Source organism: Hemiscyllium ocellatum, chromosome 20 (genome assembly GCF_020745735.1).
Source record: "Hemiscyllium ocellatum isolate sHemOce1 chromosome 20, sHemOce1.pat.X.cur, whole genome shotgun sequence".
Classification (NCBI taxonomy): domain Eukaryota; kingdom Metazoa; phylum Chordata; class Chondrichthyes; order Orectolobiformes; family Hemiscylliidae; genus Hemiscyllium; species Hemiscyllium ocellatum.
Window position 1 is genome coordinate 37144104 of NC_083420.1, and position 19426 is coordinate 37163529.

At 41.2% G+C, this 19426-nt stretch overlaps 1 protein-coding gene across 1 annotated transcript in view; it reads left to right on the top strand.

Annotated features, from left to right (window-relative positions):
* LOC132825603 (probable helicase with zinc finger domain) overlaps window positions 1-19426 on the top strand; it is a 275845-nt gene that overhangs the window by 185321 nt on the left and 71098 nt on the right. The window contains exon 18 of the mRNA XM_060840985.1: window positions 18437-18661. Within this exon, the coding sequence (XP_060696968.1) occupies window positions 18437-18661 (225 nt within the window). The remainder of the gene's footprint in view (window positions 1-18436; window positions 18662-19426) is intronic.

The window sequence follows — 19426 nt, forward strand, 5'->3', positions numbered from 1 at the left end:
TATCAAGTCTAGGATAGCATAAATGCTTTCTCGGAACTTATTTTCTGGACTACTTTTGTGAATCTGATGCTGCTAATCTATATGTACTGTCGACTAAAGTCAGTCATGGTGTGGAATCTTATAAGGATTGGTAAGATGAAGCTAGTTTTAGAGTGACCTTTTTACACGTCAGAATTTTCCCGAATTCAAATACCTGTATTAGCCCTTAATAGTTCAATTATTTTCCTTCCAAGGTAACTATAAGAATTCTTTTCTACGCATTGAAGCCACTAAGATTGTATGTATTTTATTATTTTCTCAGAATCCTCTGAACTTCCATTGCAGTTTCCAGAGGATGGTAAGGGTTTGGCAATGGAAGAGGCCCAGGACCTGGAGGAGTGGGAGTGGGAGGGGGAGTTAAAGTGTTTGGCCATGAGGCAGTAGGGTTGCTTCTTGCACGTGTCCTGGAGATGTTCTCTGAAGCGTTCCGCAAGTGGGCGTTCTGTCTCCCCACTGTAGAGGAGACAGCATCGGGAGCAACGATACAGGAAATGACGTATGTAGAAGTGCAGGTAAATCTCTGATGGATGTCCTATGGGGCCCCACCATGAAGATCTCGACCCCCGGCGGGGTCTCTCTGTTCCGCGATCGGTCAATAAACACTCGCAATCAGTCTGGTCCTTTAAGACTTCACACTTTATTTCTTCATATGGCCGGGCACAGATCGTCCAGAAACATAGAGGTTATACAATTCCGTGTTCCTCAGAGGAGCTGCACACACAGTTTAAAACAGAGACATTTATTATATTTTCCTTAAAGAAGGTACAGATCATAATCGTATAGTACATTCAGGCAATTACCATTCAATTAACAAAATAGTTTTATTTGACAGCTATTCAGTCCAATGACATATCCTGGGTACCAACTTTGTTTTCTAACACTCAAGTCCTTTGGCCAAACGCCAGCCCGATCTTTATACCGCTGAGGCCAAACGCCAGCTCGCGGACGCCTCCTCCTATTGTCCCCTTGACCATGACCCCACCTCCCACCACCAAACCATCATCTCCCAGACCATCCATAACCTCATCACCTCAGGGGATCTCCCATCCACCGCCTCCAACCTCATAGTCCCACAACCCCGCACCGCCCGTTTCTACCTCCTGCCCAAAATCCACAAACCTGACTGCCCCGGCCGACCCATTGTCTCAGCCTACTCCTGCCCCACCGACCTCATCTCCGCGTACCTCGACACAGTTCTGTCCCCTTTAGTCCAAGAACTCCCCACCTACGTTCGGGACACCACCCACGCCCTCCACCTCCTCCATGATTTTCACTTCCCCGGTCCCCAACGCCTTATCTTCACGATGGACATCCAGTCCCTGTACACCTCCATCCCCCATCACGAAGGACTCAAAGCCCTCCGCTTCTTCCTTTCCCGCCGCACCAACCAGTCCCCTTCCACTGACACCCTCCTTCAACTGACTGAACTGGTCCTCACCTTGAATAACTTCTCTTTCCAATCCTCCCACTTCCTCCAAACTAAAGGAGTTGCCATGGGCACCCGCATGGGCCCCAGCTATGCCTGTCTCTTTGTAGGATATGTGGAACAGTCCATCTTCTGCAACTACACTGGCACCACCCCCCACCTTTTCCTCTGCTACATCGATGACTGTATTGGCGCTGCCTCGTGCTCCCACGAGGAGGTTGAACAGTTCATCAACTTTACCAACACCTTCCATCCCGACCTCAAATTCACCTGGACTGTCTCAGACTCCTCCCTCCCCTTCCTAGACCTTTCCATTTCTATCTCGGGCGACCGACTCAACACAGACATCTACTATAAACCGACTGACTCCCACAGCTACCTGGACTACACCTCCTCCCACCCCGCCCCCTGTAAAGACTCCATCCCATATTCCCAATTCCTTCGTCTCCGCCGCATCTGCTCCCAGGAGGACCAGTTCCAATACCGTACAGCCCAGATGGCATCCTTCTTCAAGGACCGCAGATTCCCCCCAGACGTGATCGACGATGCCCTCCACCGCATCTCTTCCACTTCCCGCTCCTCCGCCCTTGAGCCCCGCCCCTCCAACCGCCACCAACACAGAACCCCACTGGTTCTCACCTACCACCCCACCAACCTCCGTATACAGTGTATCATCCACCGTCATTTCCGCCAACTCCAAACGGACCCCACCACCAGGGATATATTTCCCTCCCCTCCCCTATCAGCGTTCTGCAAAGACCACTCCCTTCGTGACTCCCTCGTCAGGTCCACACCCCCCACCAACCCAACCTCCACTCCCGGCACCTTCCCCTGCAACCGCAGGAAATGCAAAACTTGCGCCCACACCTCCTCCCTTACTTCTCTCCAAGGCCCCAAGGGATCCTTCCATATCCGCCACAAATTCACCTGCACCTCCACACACATCATCTATTGCAATCGCTGCACCCGATGTGGCCTCCTCTATATTGGGGAAACGGGCCGCCTACTTGCAGAACGCTTCAGGGAACACCTCTGGGACGCCCGGACCAACCAACCCAACCACCCCGTGGCTCAACACTTTAACTCTCCCTCCCACTCCACCGAAGACATGCAGGTCCTTGGACTCCTCCATCGCCAGAACATAACAACATGACGGTTGGAGGAAGAGCGCCTCATCTTCCGCCTGGGAACCCTCCAACCACAAGGGATGAACTCAGATTTCTCCAGTTTCCTCATTTCTCCTCCCCCCACCTTGTCTCAGTCGATTCCCTTGAACTCAGCATCGCCCTCCTAACCTGCAATCCTCTTCCTGACCTCTCCGCCCCCACCCCACTCCGGCCTATCACCCTCACCTTGACCTCCTTCCACCTATAACATCTCCATCGCCCCTCCCCCAAGTCCCTCCTCCCTACCTTTTATCTTAGCCTGCCTGGCACCCTCTCCTCATTCCTGATGAAGGGCTCCGGCCCGAAACGTCGAATTTCCTGTTCCTTGGATGCTGCCTGACCTGCTGTGCTTTAACCAGCAACACATTTTCAGCTCTAACACTCAAGTCACCCTTTTCTCATGAACCAAGTCTTTGCACCTGCACTTGAAGGTCAGTTAGGATAGCCAGTAATGTCTTATCTCGCCTAGTTACTTCTATGATGTAAAGGAAGCATTGTCTGCTAATCTCCATTGAAGCAGACTGTGGTTAGTCAGTTATGCAGCTATAGCAGAGTTAAAAGCATTTTATGCAGCTTTTAGCAGACTTGTCAATTTGCAGCCTAGAAGCCATTTTGTCATATTACGTGCATTGAGAAGCCATTTTATTGCCACCCAAATTAGTAAGAGCATGTGTTAAGTGGCTGTTTCTGACAACAACTGGTTACTTCAGCCTGTATTCAGGTTTCAGATCCTCAACCATATTGGCATGCTGCTTGGTGCACTGTAACTTGCCTTCCTGATATCAATGACATGATGTCTCAAAATCATGTCCTGCTCTGTGGGCACAGTGAGAGCAAACATCATGTTCTACTTGTCAGTTGTCCAAAGGTCAAAATCAATCACATTTTGTCAGTCAATCCTCCAATTCTGAAGCACTCTTCATTTTTCTTTTAACATAGCAAATTGTGATCAGGAATGCATTGCCTAGAAATGTAAAATTCATTGTTAGCTTTCAGGAAAGGATCGGATAAATCCATGTAAGGACAAAAGTTGCAGGGTAATAGGGAGAAAGCAGAGGGGTGGACAAATGGTATGACTCCATAGGAGACCCATCTCTTCGGTACAAAAATGATGGGCCAATGGCCTCCTTTTTTTTGATTTGTTAAAACATGACCCAGTAAGAGTTTGCAAGCAGAGGCATGAGCCCTTCAGTACATTAAAGGGAGAAATGCCCAAGAAATTCAACTAAATAGTCATGTGCTTAGATTGTAACCTCTGTCAGCTTCTAGAACTGTCAGGTAATATGAATATATCTTAAAGATTTTACATTAGAAGTAAACTTAGTTTTAAATGCTATGATATTCACATGAAATGAGGTAATCTCTTCAGTTTGCTGTAAAGAAAATAGATTTTTAGAAAATAGATTCTTGTTAAGACTACTTTGTTCGATCCTCAACCAATGTTATTTCGTCTGTGATTTGGGCAAATGTCAGTTTTTCACTTGGTTACTCATTTTTCAACAGAGAGTAAGTGACACATCTTCTAAGAACTTTGTGTGATTTATTAATTTTGGAGTGTGACTGCAACACGAATGGAATATCATTTTATTGTGATATATTTTACTAGAAATAGGTAAATTTTGAATAACATAGTTACTGCTTTGGTGTGTACAAACATAGCACCATAATGATTAATATGATGAATCATCTGTTTTTGGTGGAGGAATTATTGGCAGTCAGGACATCAGGAAAATTCAATTGGTACTATTGAAACTATTTGACTAAAATATCCTGACCAGGGTACTTTGCAACATATTCTCTAATTTCTTTTGTGATGCACGTCTGATTCATTAAAGTGCATGATGCTTTAAATTTCTTTCCCTGATTATGCAATAACTTAATGATACTGACTTGTACTCAGCCTACACAGGAATTTTTAAGTTGCTGTTTTGACAGGGAAGTTTACAGGGGCATTGATAATTTTGTTCAATAGAATTTCTGACAATGGAGCATTCCCTCAATGAGCTAGGGTGATTTTATTTTTATACATTTCAAGTTACAGTGTGGGTGGGGAACAGCCTTCTGATTTGAGAAGGGAGAGAGCTACCAATTGTTTGTGTGTCAGTCTATATATTATCACGTCACATTTTTGAAAATGAGTATTCTTCAAAAAAAATTGTAATAGTTAGAGAAGATTAAATTCTCATCCTGTTAATGTCTGCCTAATATAACTTGGCATTAATTTGTGATTTCCTGGACCACTATTATAAGTTATAAAGTTTCAGAGAAACTACTTGCTTTGGTGGAGAAATCAAGCACAAGAGGACATTCTTTAAAATTGCTTCCAAATGGTCTAGTTTTAATCATGGCACACTTGTTCTGTTGACACATAGAGATTCTCTTGATACATACACATATTCCCCGTCCATAATGAGTACATATGCTGAGTGGTTTCCTACCTTTGCACGATGAGCAGGAGGGATAACTGGAATGATCAGGGTTGTCCAGAAACCTTAGCTATCTCTTCCTGACCAATGATTCCTGCCTCATTACAGTATTGCAGTGGTACTCTTAGAAGATCTTTCTAATAGGACTTTCTGTTCAGAGTCCTATTTCATGTCTCCTCATAGAAGGTCTTTTTTATTCCACTTAAATTTTGGGGGAAGTGACCTGTAAAATAATAATGAAGCAATGGATAATCAGCTTAGAGCAACCTATATTAAATGTAAATTCATAAATGCTATAACTGAATGTGGTAATACGTAATTGAAGTCAACACATGTCAACCATCCAGATGCACCATTTGTGCAAATTGATTGATTGATATTTACATTAAGAAATTCTGGGAGAAAGTGAGGACTGGAGATCAGAGTCACAAAGTGTGGTGCTGGAAAAGCACAGCTGGTCAGGCCGTATCCAAGGAACAGGAGAATTGATGTTTCGAGCATAAACTCTTCATAAGGAATCATAAGTTCTCCCTCAGGTGTTCAAAGTTTGTGAAAAGATTTGTAGTTTGGGTGCTCGTTGTTGTGGTTCTGTTCGCCAAGCTGGGAATTTGTGTTGCAGACGTTTCGTCCCCTGTCTAGGTGACCTCCTCAGCTTGATTCAAACCACTACAAATGCCAGAGGAAAGATCACAGAAGCACTTCACAGGAGGCTCCCAAGCACTGAAGATGTCACCTAGACAGGGGACGAAACGTCTGCAACACAAATTCCCAGCTCGGCAAACAGAACCACAACAAGTGCTCCCTTCCTGATGAAGAACTTATGCTCAAAACGTTGACTCTCCTCCTCCAATGCTGCCTGACTGGCTGTGCTTTCCCAGCATTACACCTTTTGACTCAGATTAAGAAATCCTGAGGCAGGCTGTGATTTATTGCACAAAATCCTAATCTCTTCAATTTGATTTGATTTGATTTATTATTGTCACGTGTACTTGGGTACAGTGAAAAGTTTTATTTTGTGTGCAGTAGGGACAGATCATACAATACAAAGTACCTCGGGTAATAGAACAGAACGAAGAATACAATGTCACGGCTGCAGAGAAGATAGAACATTACAGTGCAGTACAGGCCCTTTGGCCCTCGATGCTGCGCCACCCTGTCCTACTAATCTGAAGCCCAGAGGTGTACAGAAAGCAAGATCAACATTAAATTTAAAATTTGAGAAGTCCATTCAGCGAGGAAGAAGCTGTTTTTGAATCTGTATATGCATATAAACCTCTACATTTTCTGCCTGACAGAAGGTAACATTTCAACAATGAATGCAAATTTTCAGTTAGATAACTGCTGCAATCATGGCTGCCTGACATACTAATTGTTCTGTGAATATGGTATTTGTGACATTCTTGCTGTGCGATGGATTCTGAGATAAGGAGGAAGAATGATGAAATAAAAACAAAATACTAGAAACGCTCAGCATGTCAGGCAACATTTGTCAAGATAAACCAAGTTAACACAGTGGTCAGCACTGCTGCCTCACAGCACCAGGGTGCCAGGTTCATTTCCAGTCTCGGGCAACTGTCTGTGTGGAGTTTGCACATTCTACCCGTGTCTACATGAGTTTGTCCGGTTTCCTCCCACAGTCCAAAAATGTGCAGGTCAGGTGAACCGGCCATGTTAAATTGCCTGTAGTGTTATGTGTATTAATCAGAAATGCTCTCTATGTAATCTGTCTGGATCCTTCTTGATTTTAACACTTCAATCAAATTTCTTCTCAGTTGTCTTCTCCAAGGAAAACAACCCCAGCTTTTCTAAATAATATAACTGGAGTCTCTTAGCCCTGTAATCATTCTTGTACGTATTTTCTTTCCCCCCTCTAAAGTCTCTCAGGCTTCGTAAAGTGGAGTGTCCAGAATGAGACACCATACACTAGTTAAGGCATGACTTCCCTATTTGTGTACTCTGTGTCTTCGTTTACAAGACGAAACTCCTCTATGATTTTGAATCACTTTTAGACCTGACATGTTACCTTCTATAGCTTGTGCAGATATATTCCTATTTACAGACATTCAGGTGACTGATGGAGTGATCCTCACCAGAGCATTAGTTAATTGTTTACTCTGTGTCAAATTGCTACAAAATCCACTGAAGCATCCAGGCAGGACCTTGAACTTCTGACTTGGAGGAAGGTCAACATTGCTTCATTCTTTTAGAACTGCACAGAGTGTTAGTCAGAATACATGCCTAAACCTACTGCCTCCAGCCAAAATTTATAGTTTTCAATTAGGAAAATTTCACATGCCCTCTTTTCCTACAATATCCGTTTTCTTGAAATAGCATTATGTCAAAGGTTGGACTGTTATTCATTATCATAGCATGTATATCCTTTTCCAAGTTTGTTCCGCTACTTATTTCAAAATTGATTGTTACAGCAAAACATTGCAATCATTCAGTAATTTGAGGGAAGAAACTTCATTATTATATTCAATACACAGTGGACTTTGCAATTTGTTTAGAGAGCAAAAAAAGCGTACGGTTAATTTGTAATAATATTTAGGAATCAAGCTCTTAAGTCCATATTTCATTCACTCCAAGGCCGGTATATCTTCCTTAAGGAGGAATAATTTCCTAACCTAAAGAAACAATTACCAAATGGAGAGAACTTTATATATGTCCTAATTATCTGGAAATGTTCTCACCTACTGGGGTGAAAGCCAACTAGTCCTCTAGATATAAAGGTGAGCATACCACTAACCCTTTTGGTTATTTTCTGTACCTGCTCAAGACATTCTAATGATTTATTTACAAGAACATTCAAAACTTTTGATCTCTCGACTATGTCTAAGTTTATATAGTTTAAAAAGTACTATCCATTTTTGGCTTCAAATATATGGCCTCACATTTGCCTATACTGAAATTCATTTAACACAATTTTGTCCATTCACTTAATCTATTAATAACTTAGTAATTTTGTTTCCATTTGCACTGCTTACAATACTGCCTATTTTGGGACATTATGAATTTGAAGCTTTCACATCCTGCAAGTCATTTACAAATACGGCGAATTGTTGAGGCCCGACACAGATCTTTACAGGATATGGTTCCGCCAATTCACGTGCATGTCCACTATTCCTTCCCCTTATCTTGTACTCAACTAATTTCTTAATTAGGTCAGTTTTGTGACCTCCAATTCCATGAGTGTCAGCACTAGCTAACAGTCTGTTATGAGAGATTTCAACAAATTCATTCTGGACATGCTTGTAAGTAACATTCAAAGATATCGCCTTCATCAAGCATGATCAACCTTTTGCAAATCTATCTGATTTCTGATAATTTCCAACATGTTCAATTAACATATTCTTAGCAATAGATTTCAGTAATTTGCAGAAACTGGCATTAGGTGAGTTGGTCTGTGATGCTTTGGTTTAAATTGGCATCTTTCTTTAATAAAAGACCAGAGATGAGTAATTTTCCAACATCAAGAAACAGATACCAAATGGAGAGATGTGTGTGCATGCCATAAAGTCATAGAGATGTACAGCATAGAAACAGACCCTTCGGTCCAACCCGTCCAGATATCCCAACCCAATCTAGTCCAACCTGCCAGCACCCGGCCCATATCCCTCCAAACCCTTCCTGTTCATATACCCATCCAAATGCTTTTTAAATGTTGCAATTGTACCAGCCTCCACACTTCCTCTGGCAACTGATTTCATATACGTACCACCCTCTGCGTGAAAATGTTGCCCCTTAGATTTCTTTTATATCTTTCCTCTCTCACCCTTAACCTATGCCCTCTAGTTCTGGACTTCTCGACCCCAGGGAAAAGACTTTGTCTATTTATCCTATCCATGCCCCTCATAATTTTGTAAACCTCTATAAGGTCACCTCTCAGCCTCCGATGCTCCAAGGAAAACAGCCCTAGCCTATTCAACCTCTCCCTGTAGCTCAAACCCTGGCAACATCCTTGTGTAAATCTTTTCTGAACCTTTAAGTTTCACAACATCTTTCCGCAATATTCCAACAGTGGCCTAACCAATGTCCTGTACGGCCGCAACATGACCTCCTAACTCCTGTACTTAATAGTCTGACCAATAAAAGAAAGCATACCAAACGCCTTCTTCACTGTCCTGACTACCTGCGACTCCATTTTCAAGGATCTATGAACCTGCACTCCAAGGTCTCTTTGTTCAGCAACAGTCCCTAGGTCCTTACCATTAAGTATATACGTCCTGCTAAGATTTCTTTCCCAAAATGTATCACATCACATTTATCTGAATTAAACTCCATCTGCCACTTCTCAACCTATTGGTCTATCTGGTCAAGATCCTGTTGTAATCTGAGGTAACCTTCTTCGCTGCCCACTATACCTCCAATTTTGGTGTCATCTGCAAACTTACTAACTGTACCTCTTATGCTCGCATCCAAATCATTTGTGTAAATGACAAAAAGTAGAGGACCTCACACTGATCCTTGTGGCACTCCATAGACCTCCAGTCTGAAAAATAACCCTCCACCACCACCCTCTGTCTTCTACCTTTGAGCTATTTCTGTATCCAAATGGCTAGTTCTCCCTGTATTCCGTGAGATTTAACCTTGCTAACCAGTCTCCCATGGGGAACCTTATTGAACACCTTACTGAAGTCCATATAGATCACATCTACCATTCTGCCCTCATCAATCCTCTTTGTTACTTCTTCAAAAAAGTCAATCAAGTTTGTGAAACATGATTTCCCACTCACAAAGCCATGTTGACTATTGAGAATCAGTCCTTGCCTTTCCAAATACATGTACATCCTATCCCTCAGGATTCCCTCCAACAACTTGCCCACAACTAACGTCAGGCTCACTGGTCTATAATACCCTGGTTTGTCCATACCACCCTTCTTAAGCAGTGGTACCACGTTAGCCAACCTCCAGTCTTCTGGCACTTCACCTGTGACTATCGATGATACAAATATCTCAGCAAGAGGCCTCGCTAGCTTCCCACAGAGTTCTTGGGTACACCTGATCAGGTCCTGGGGATTTATCCACCTTTATGTGTTTCAAGACTTCCACAACTTCCTCCTGTGTAATCTGGACATTTTGCAAGATGTCACCATCTATTTCCCTACATGCTATATCTTCCATATCTTTTTCCACAGTAAATACTGATGCAAAATACTCATTTAGTAGCTCTCCCATTTTCTGCAGCTCCCCACGAAGGCCGCCTTTCTGATCTTTGAGGGGCCCTATTCTCTCCTTAGTTACCCTTTTGTCCTTAATGTATTTGTAAAAACCCTTTGGAGTCTCCTTAATTCTGTTTGCCAAAGCTATCTCATGTCCCCATTTTGCCCTCCTGATTTCCCTCTTAAGTATACTCCTACTGCCTTTATACTCTTCTAAGGATTCACTTGATATATCTTGTCTATACCTTACATAAGCTTCCTTTTTTTTCTTATTCAAACCCTCAATTTCTTTAGTCATCCAGCATTCCCTATGCCTAACAGGAATATACTTTCTCTGGATTCTTGTTATCTCATTTCTGAAGGCTTCCCATTTTCCAGCCGTCCCTTTACCTGCGAACATCTGCCCGCAATCAGCTTTTGAAAGTTTTTGCCTAATACCGTCAAAATTGGCCTTTCTCCACTTTAGAACTTCAACTTTTAGATCTGATCTACCCTTTTCCATCACTATTGTAAATCTAGTAGAATTATGGTCACTGGCCCCAAAGCGCCCCCCCCCTCCCACTGACACCTCAGTCACCTGCCCTGTCTTATTTTATTTCTCCATCACAGTTATCTTGTTTTTGTTCCTGTTGTTGAGATACTGTCCTTGATTCAGTCATCATTTTCTTGGAATGTTGGCCATTTGTTGACTTGTCCCTGTTGTGCAAATGCAAAATATTTATTCAACATATGCACCATTTCCTTGCTATCATTATCAACATAACAGCTACCAAATTTTAAGGGGCCTACATTCTTTCTGATTCTCATTTTCCAAATGTAAAAATAAATGTTTGTGTGATTATTTTTATATCTGCCAAGGAATTTTTTATACTACATTTTTGCCATTCATGCTAACTGTTTTGTTACCATATGCTGCTTTTTGCATCCTTCCCACTTGTCAGGATCTGTGCTTTTGATTTGCATTTTTTTAAGTTTGCTTAGTTTTATGTTAGCCCTTCCCTCTTTAGTTGTCTGTGTCTTTGGTAAACTTATGCAGTTTCAGGATGTTAAAAAAAATGTTTGCTTATAGCTTTCTGAACACTTCCTGCCCATCTACTGTCACTTTCCCCAATTTGCACCATTTACTCTGCTTCTCATCTTTTCAATCAATTTTGCCCAAATCCAGGATGTTTGTAGCAGTTTCCCATTTCTTCCTTTCAAACTCTATGTCAAACTTTGTGATGCAATAAATGTTCATACACTGCCAAACTATATACTAAATCTTGCTTATTATCATTCCAAATTCTATTATAGCCTATCATCTTATTGGTTCTGGGATGTATTACTGCAAATAAAATTCCAGATATACTCAAAAACATTACTATCTTTCACATGTGCTAGTCTGCTTAGCCTAATCTATATACGAATTTAAATCCCTGTTAAAATCACCCTGTCTTTATTACATAAGAACATAAAAAATAGTATCAGGAGTAGGCCATCTCGTTGATGTATCTGCTGTACCATTCAATTAGATCGTGGCTGCTCTTTTTATGGACTCAGCTTCAATTACCCACCCACTCACCATAACCTCTACTGTTCAAAAATCTAACTTTGCCTTAAAAACATCCAATGAAGTAGCCTCAACTGCTTCACTGGGCAGGGAATTTCACAGATTCACAATCCTTTGCGTGAAGAGGTTTCCCCTCAGCTTAGTCCTAAATCTGCTGTCCCTAAATTTGGGGTTGTGCCCCCTAGCTGTAGTTTCATTTGCCAGTGGAAACAACCTCCCTGCTTCTATGTTGTCTATTCCCTTCATAATTTTATATATTTACATAATATCCCCTTCATTCTTCTAAATTCCAATGAGTATAGTCCCAGTCTAATCAATCTCCCCCCATCAGCCAACCCTCTCAACTCTGGAATTAACATGATGAACCACCTTTGCACCCCTTCTAGTGCCAGTATGTCCTTTCTCAAGTAAGGAGACCAAAACTGTGTTCTGTTCTCCAGGTGTGGCCTCACCAGCACCTATACAGCTGCAGCATAACCTCCCTATTTTTAAATTCCATCCATTTTGCATTGAAGGACATTATTCCATTGTCTTCTTAATTACCTGCAAACCAACTTTTTATGATTCATGCACAAGGACACCCATGTCACTTTGCTGCAATTCTTCACCATTTAAATAATAAGCCATTTTGCTGTTATTCCTACCAAAATGGATGACTTCATGTTTAGTCACATTGTATTCCATTTGCCAGACCCTTCCTCACTCACTTAACCTCTGCAGACTTCTAGTGTCCTCTGCACACTTTGCTCTACCATTCACTTTAGTGTCATCTGCAAACTTTGACACACTATACTTGGTCCCCAACTCTAAATCATCTATGTAAATTATAAACAGTTGGGGTCCCAACACTGATTCCTGAGGCATGCCACTAGCCACTGATTGCCAACACGAAAACCTCCTATTTATCACCAGTCTTCGCCCGCTGTTACTTAACCAATCTTCTATCCATGCTATTACTTTACACATAATGTTGTGCACATTTATCTTATGCAACAGCCTTTTGTGTGGTACCTTGTCAAATGCCTTCTAGAAATCCAGATATCCCACATCCACCAGTTCCCCTTTGTCTACTGCACTCATAATGTGCTCATAGAATTCTAGTGTTCTTAAACATGTCCTGCCTTTCATGAACACATGCTGCGTCTGCCCAATAGGATAGTTTCTATCCAGATATCTTTCTATTTCTTCCTTGATTATAGATTCAAGCTATTCATGCTAAACTAATGGGCCTGAAGTTGTCTGCCTTTTGATTATCTCCTTTTTTAAACAGAGGCATCACATTTGCTGTTTTCCAATCTCATGGAACCGCCCCAGAGTCCAGTGAAGTTTGGTAAATTACCATGAGCACATTTGCTATTTCCCCTGCCATCTCTTTTAATACTCTGGGATGATTTCCATCAGGCCAAGAGAATTGTCTACCATTAGTTTGTCCAATATTACTACTTTAGTGATAATGATTATTTCTAGACCTTCACCTGCCATAGCCTCCTTGTCATCAGTTATTGGCAAATTATTTGTGCCTCCTAATGTGATGACTGACACAAAACCTTAGCATTTAGACAGCTGATACTTTATAGCTACTACCAAGAAGCGTCTGCTCATCTTTCTGTGTTATTCAATCCTTTTCAATTCCTTAAATCTATCCATAAAGATTAATGCTTGCTCAGCTCATTTATCATAGCCATGATTCTATCTCTACACATTAAGTAGATTCCTTCCTTCTACCCTTCTAACATTTTTTTCTCTATTGTCCTAAATCTTATAACCTGCTATCTTCATTTCTCCATCTTGAGACCATGTAGAAATAATTACTATCATGTCTTGAATTTGTCCCTTACATTTCAAGGTTTACATAAAGATGCTTATTTGGGCTACATATTTAACCTGTCCTTCTGTTGTACTGTTTTAGTCTTGTGTAATTAAACCAGGAGAGAGAAATACATCTTCTAATTTTCAAAGAAATATAGAAAACTGAAGTATAAATAGACCCTTTGGTTCATCCAGCCCACTCTGCCATTCAAAAGTGTCATGGTTGATCCTTTATCTCAACACCATACTTCCATTCATTCCTCCTACTCCTCAACACCTTTCTAGATAGCTATTTCTTTAGCACATACACTGATTCCTTTTTATTTATTTTGTTAGTCAGATGCTCAAAAAATGTCCAACAGGTTTATTAGACATGATTCACTTCCAGAAATCCACCTTGATTCTTCCATATCCTATCATTATTTTCTCAATGTCTTGTTATCGCATCCTTTATTATAATTTCTAGCATTTTTGCTATGACTGATAATAGACCACCAAGTCTGTAATTCCCTGTTTTCCCTTTTCCTTCCTTCCTTTTCAATTATAGTAGGCATACATTTATAATCTTTCAATATGCAGGAACCATTTCAGAGTCAAGATTCTATGTAATCCTGAAAACTAGTCATCTACCAGCTAGCTATTATCTCTACAGCTACCTCCAAGATGTTGATCATCAGGTCCAGGTGATTTACCTACTTTCATACCCATTCATTTGTCTAGTGCTTCAAAATTGTTTCCTGATTCACCTTTATTTCTGCGAGGATTTTATTATTGTCCTTTGAGACAGATATCATACATTTGTTTTGTTTCTCTGCCAATTCCTAATCCCCATTATTAATTATCCTGAATTTGAGATGGACAAACATTTTTTTTATTTTCCCTTTTTAGCATATTTATATTATGTATAAATAAGGTTTTACAGTCCTAGATAAGGTATTACTGTCCTTTTCATTGATTTTGGATACTGCTGGATAGGCCAGTATTTATTGCCCATCCCTGATTACCTTTGCGAAGGTGGTGGTGAGGTGTCTTCTTGAACTGCTGTAGTCCTTGATAAGATTCAGGGATAAGAACTGCCCTGTTTAGGAAGGGGTTCCAAGAATTTGACCAAGTGACAAGTCTGGATAGTGTAAGATTTGCATGAGAACTTGTAGATGTTGTTCCCGTGCATCTGCTGTCCTTATTTTTCTAGGTGACTGAAGTCGTGGGTTTGGAATATGCCTTTGCAGTTGTATTCTGTGGCTGAAATGACTGATCTCCAACAAATACAAACATCATCTTAGATATGACTCCAGTCAGCAGAAGGCTTTCCTCCATTCCCATTGACCCCAGTTTTGTTAGGGCTCTTTGATGTAAAGGACAAGCATTTGTATCCTATAAGCATACAAAACATGAACTTGCTCTGTCATTCAAAAAGATGGCTGATTTGTGTTTTGGATTCTGTATTAAAAATATTTAATGGCTTCTTGTTCATTATCTATTTATGTAGAGAGTTCCAAAGTCTCAGTCTTGATTCTTCTCACTTCTGTGCTAAAAGAGTTACCATTAACTTTAAAACCATATTCCCTTATTTTGAAATGACCTACAATAGAAAACATCCCTTCTACATCCATCTTGTCAAGGCCAGTCAGGATTTTATGTACTTCAATAAGTCACCCTTCATTCTTCTAAACTCCAGTGCAAACAAGCCCAGCCTGATCAAGCTGTCCACAAAAGACAATTTGCTCATTTCAGATATCAAACTAGTAAACGTCTTCTGAACTACCTCCATTTGGGTTTACATTTTTTCTGAAATAAGGAGACAAAAAATGGCACACAATATTAGAGATGTAGTTCCACTGATGCCCTGTATAACTGAAGCAAAACGTCCTGACATTTATGTTAAGTTCTTCTTGTACTAAAGGATAGCATTGGATTAGTCATCTTGATTGTATGTTACATCTGTTAGACTAACATTTCCTGACTGTTTTGCTAGATATTTTGAATCTCTCTGCTTCTTGAAATTCTGCAATTTTCCACATTGTTGAGTAGATACCAGTATTGTACTGAACAAGGTGTCTAGAAGCACAATTCTATTGCCTGAATTTTATCAAGACCTGTGGCATCCAGTGTCTTCAGCTGTTTCTTTATTCCACAAAGATTAAATTGAGTTGATGGAAAGCTAGTATCTGTGATATTAGCTCTCAGGAAGAGATTGAGATGGATCACCTACTTCTCACTTCTGGTTGACAAGTGATACAAATGTTTCAGCCTTGTCTTTAGCATTGACATCTTTGAGGATATGAATATTTGTGGAGCCCTCACTTCATGTTAGTTGTTTAGTCGTCCACCACCCTCATGACTAGATGTGACAGGACACGCAGAGCTTAGGTCTGATCTGATGATCATCGGATTGCTTAGCCCTGCCTATTGCACATTGCTTTTGCTATTTGGCATGCAAGTATTCCTGTGTTGTAGATTCACCAGGTTGACACCTGAACAATGCCTGTTGCTATTCCTGGTATGCAGTTTCTCACTTTTCACTGAACCAGGGTTGATCTACCTTGACAATAATGGTAGAGTCGGGATCATGCCAGGTCAAAGATTAGATTGTTGACTACAGTTCTGTTACTTATGATGGTCCAGAGCACACTTCATGAATGCCCAACCTTATGTTGCTAGATCCTTCAAAAACCTGTTCCATGTATTACAGTAGTGATGCTCCACTGCATGATGAAGTTTATCCTCAATATGGTCAGGATTTTGTCCCCAGAATGAATATACTGTGGTCGCTGCTACCAATACTATCATGAACAGATCCATCTATTTTCGGATCACAGATTAATATGGATGTGGGTCATGGACCAGACCAAACACCCAAAAACAATATTATATCCTAGACCTTAACTTTTTTTATTTTACAGGTAAGTGTAAAGCATTGTGTTCCAGATGCAATTCGAATGGTCAAACTACTCAACTTTAACTAAAAACACTTTATATTTACAGTACAGTTAAAATACAGACAAAATAAAAAGAAAATTGGCTTAACTGTAACTCTATTGAAATGCTTAACAAAACATTCTTCTAACATAGTAACATCCCATACATACACCCTTGGCAAAGGCAAATTCTGTAAAATAGATTATCTGACATGCAATTCTAGCAGCAGGAAGAGAACCCCAGCTTTTCACTGTAACAGAGGGAGGAAGAAGAGCTTCCACATCTATCTTCAAGACCCCAGCAACTGCAGCAAGCTAAAACTAAAAATCCTGGTTCTATGGGAGCTTGACTGAACCCATTCAGGCTGCATCTATTGTTTCAGCCTTTAAAAAAACAACAGTTGTCTGGTCTCTCCTTGAAACAAATTAGACAACTCCACCCAAAATATTATGAATGAGTTTGCCCAGGTGACCCACAATACCAAAGCGGTCAAATCAATACGAACACAAGCTGGTGCCAAAGCAAAACAGTCCCAATTTATTAAGAACAAGATTGCAAGAATCTTTGCTACTCAACATACTATCCCTAAAGTTACAATACTTTATGCAGTCGCTCTCTTTGTGGTTCTGTCTCTGGGTCTGCAAAGCTGCTTTCTTCCTCTCTCTCTGGATGGTCAGCTGGTCTTTTCTTCTTGCCATGCTCGTCTCCTCAGAAGGCCTCAGATGGTTCTAGAGATTCCGGTGGTGGTTCCAAGAGAGCGGTCCCAGGAAGCGAGGTCTGCAGGCGAATACATGTTTTGAAACCTTTAGATGGTTTTCTGGAACTTTCTATAGTACTGGCCCGTCAGGGAGATACACTTAATAGTTTGAAACAAGAGTGAATCAATCATTTGGATGGCATGCTACTCTCAGTTTCTTTGTTTAGCAGGACCTGGTGCTTTTCAGTCTGGGCTTTCCTTTATTTAATGGATAAGTTGTTGAGGGTGTCTGTCTGTCCAGAATAACTGTTGCGTTTTATATTATGCTAATATCATTAACACCTGGCTGCTGTTTTTGCAGTGTGTCTGGTGTGTGGGTTTTGTGATTTCAGAGTTTTGCTTGGTCAATTAACCCAGCATCCTTTGCTGTTTGGAGAAGTTAGCAATCTATCTGTTTTTTAGCAGCCAGGAGGCTGCTACTCAACCCCCATAAATTCGGCCTTGTCATCCCCTGGGCTGCTACCATACTCTACCCATTGTCAGCCACTAATCATCCCTATTAGTAGCTATTCATTCCCCAGACTGACCTTTAACCACTCCTTTTCCTGTCCAAGTGTTATTCTCTCTCTTTGGGCTCTAAGTCTACCTATCATGTTCCACCAACACACATACCACCCCCCCCCCCCCCCCTCCAACTCCACCCTCACCGACGGGATGTATCTGGGCAACTTAGTACATTGATACCAGTGTTGAGGCTGTGCTGGAACAGCTTGGCTTGGAGTATTGAATCTTTGGTACTGTTGCTGGACTGTTGTCAGGGCCCTTGGCCTCTGTAGTACCCAGTACTACCTTTAGTTATTCCTTGATATCACAGGGAGTGAATTGAAGGGAGTGGATGCTTAGGAGCATATTTAGGACTAAGCAAGAATACTTTTGGTCACTTACGGATCAAGGGACCTGGGAACAGGTCAGGAAAATATACTTCATGTAGAAATTGAACCATGATATTATCTACACTTGCTCGTATGTTTTCAGTTCTTATTTAAATAAACTTACACTTTAACATACTGTGGCACTTACTGGAGTTCAGATTATCATGATTCAAAGGACTTTAAAAGCTTTAAAGCTATTATCTATTTTTAAATTATATTTTTAAAACATGTACATTAGAACTGATTCCAGATATCATTGATGTGCAAAAATTCAGAGACGTTCTTGTTTTTTTACTGCTGTTTACAGACAGACAATTCCGAGTCCTGTTTCTAAGCACAGTCAGAACACGGCACACCTACAAAGACCCACCAGCATCAGTGAGACGAAGAGATGCTCAGCTTGAAGAGTCCGCTGAAGATTTGGAGTATGGATTCTTTTCTAGTTATAGGATGCTGAATACCATTCTCACTAGGACACAGTCCCTTGTGGTTGTGGTTGGAGATCCAGTAGCTCTCTGTTCCATTGGCAAATGTCGGTGAGTCAGTGGTTTTCTGTTGCAGCAAGGTGTCAAAAGATTGTATTGATGTAGTTGGAATAATGTTATTAGTGTGATAGTTAACTTGACTTTTATTGTAGTACACATGACTGCACTGTTATTGTACATGTATGCTTTCAGTTTGTGATTAGCCGATTTGATATATCTGTAATAACCATAAGTGAGTTAGATAAGATTACTTACAGTGTGGAAACAGGCCCTTCGGCTCAACAAGTCCACGCCGACCCGCTGAAGCGCAATCCACCCAGACCCATTCCCCTACATTTACCCCTTCACCTAACACTACGAACAATTTAGCGTGGCCGATTCACCTAACCTGCACATTTTTGGATTGTGGGAGGAAACCGAAGCACCCGGAGGAAACCCACGCAGACACACGGAGAATGTGCAAACTCCACACAGTCAGTCATCTGAGGCGGAAATTGAACCTGGGTCTCTGGTGCTGTGAGGCAGCAGTACTAACCACTGTGCCACCGTGCCGCCCATAGTTAGTTTAAACTGAAACCTAAACTAAACTAAACTCAGTTAGCTGGATGGCTTGTCTGCCATGAAGAGTGACACTAACAGCGTGGGTTCAATTCCTTATCGGCTGACATTACCTTGAAGGATTCTCCGCTTGCTTAAGGTGTGGTGACCCTCTGGTTAAACCACCACCAGTTGTCTCTCTCTAATAAGAGAGAATCCCTATAGTCCGGTAAGACTATGATGATTTTATCTTTTATAATCATGAGGTTGGAATGACAT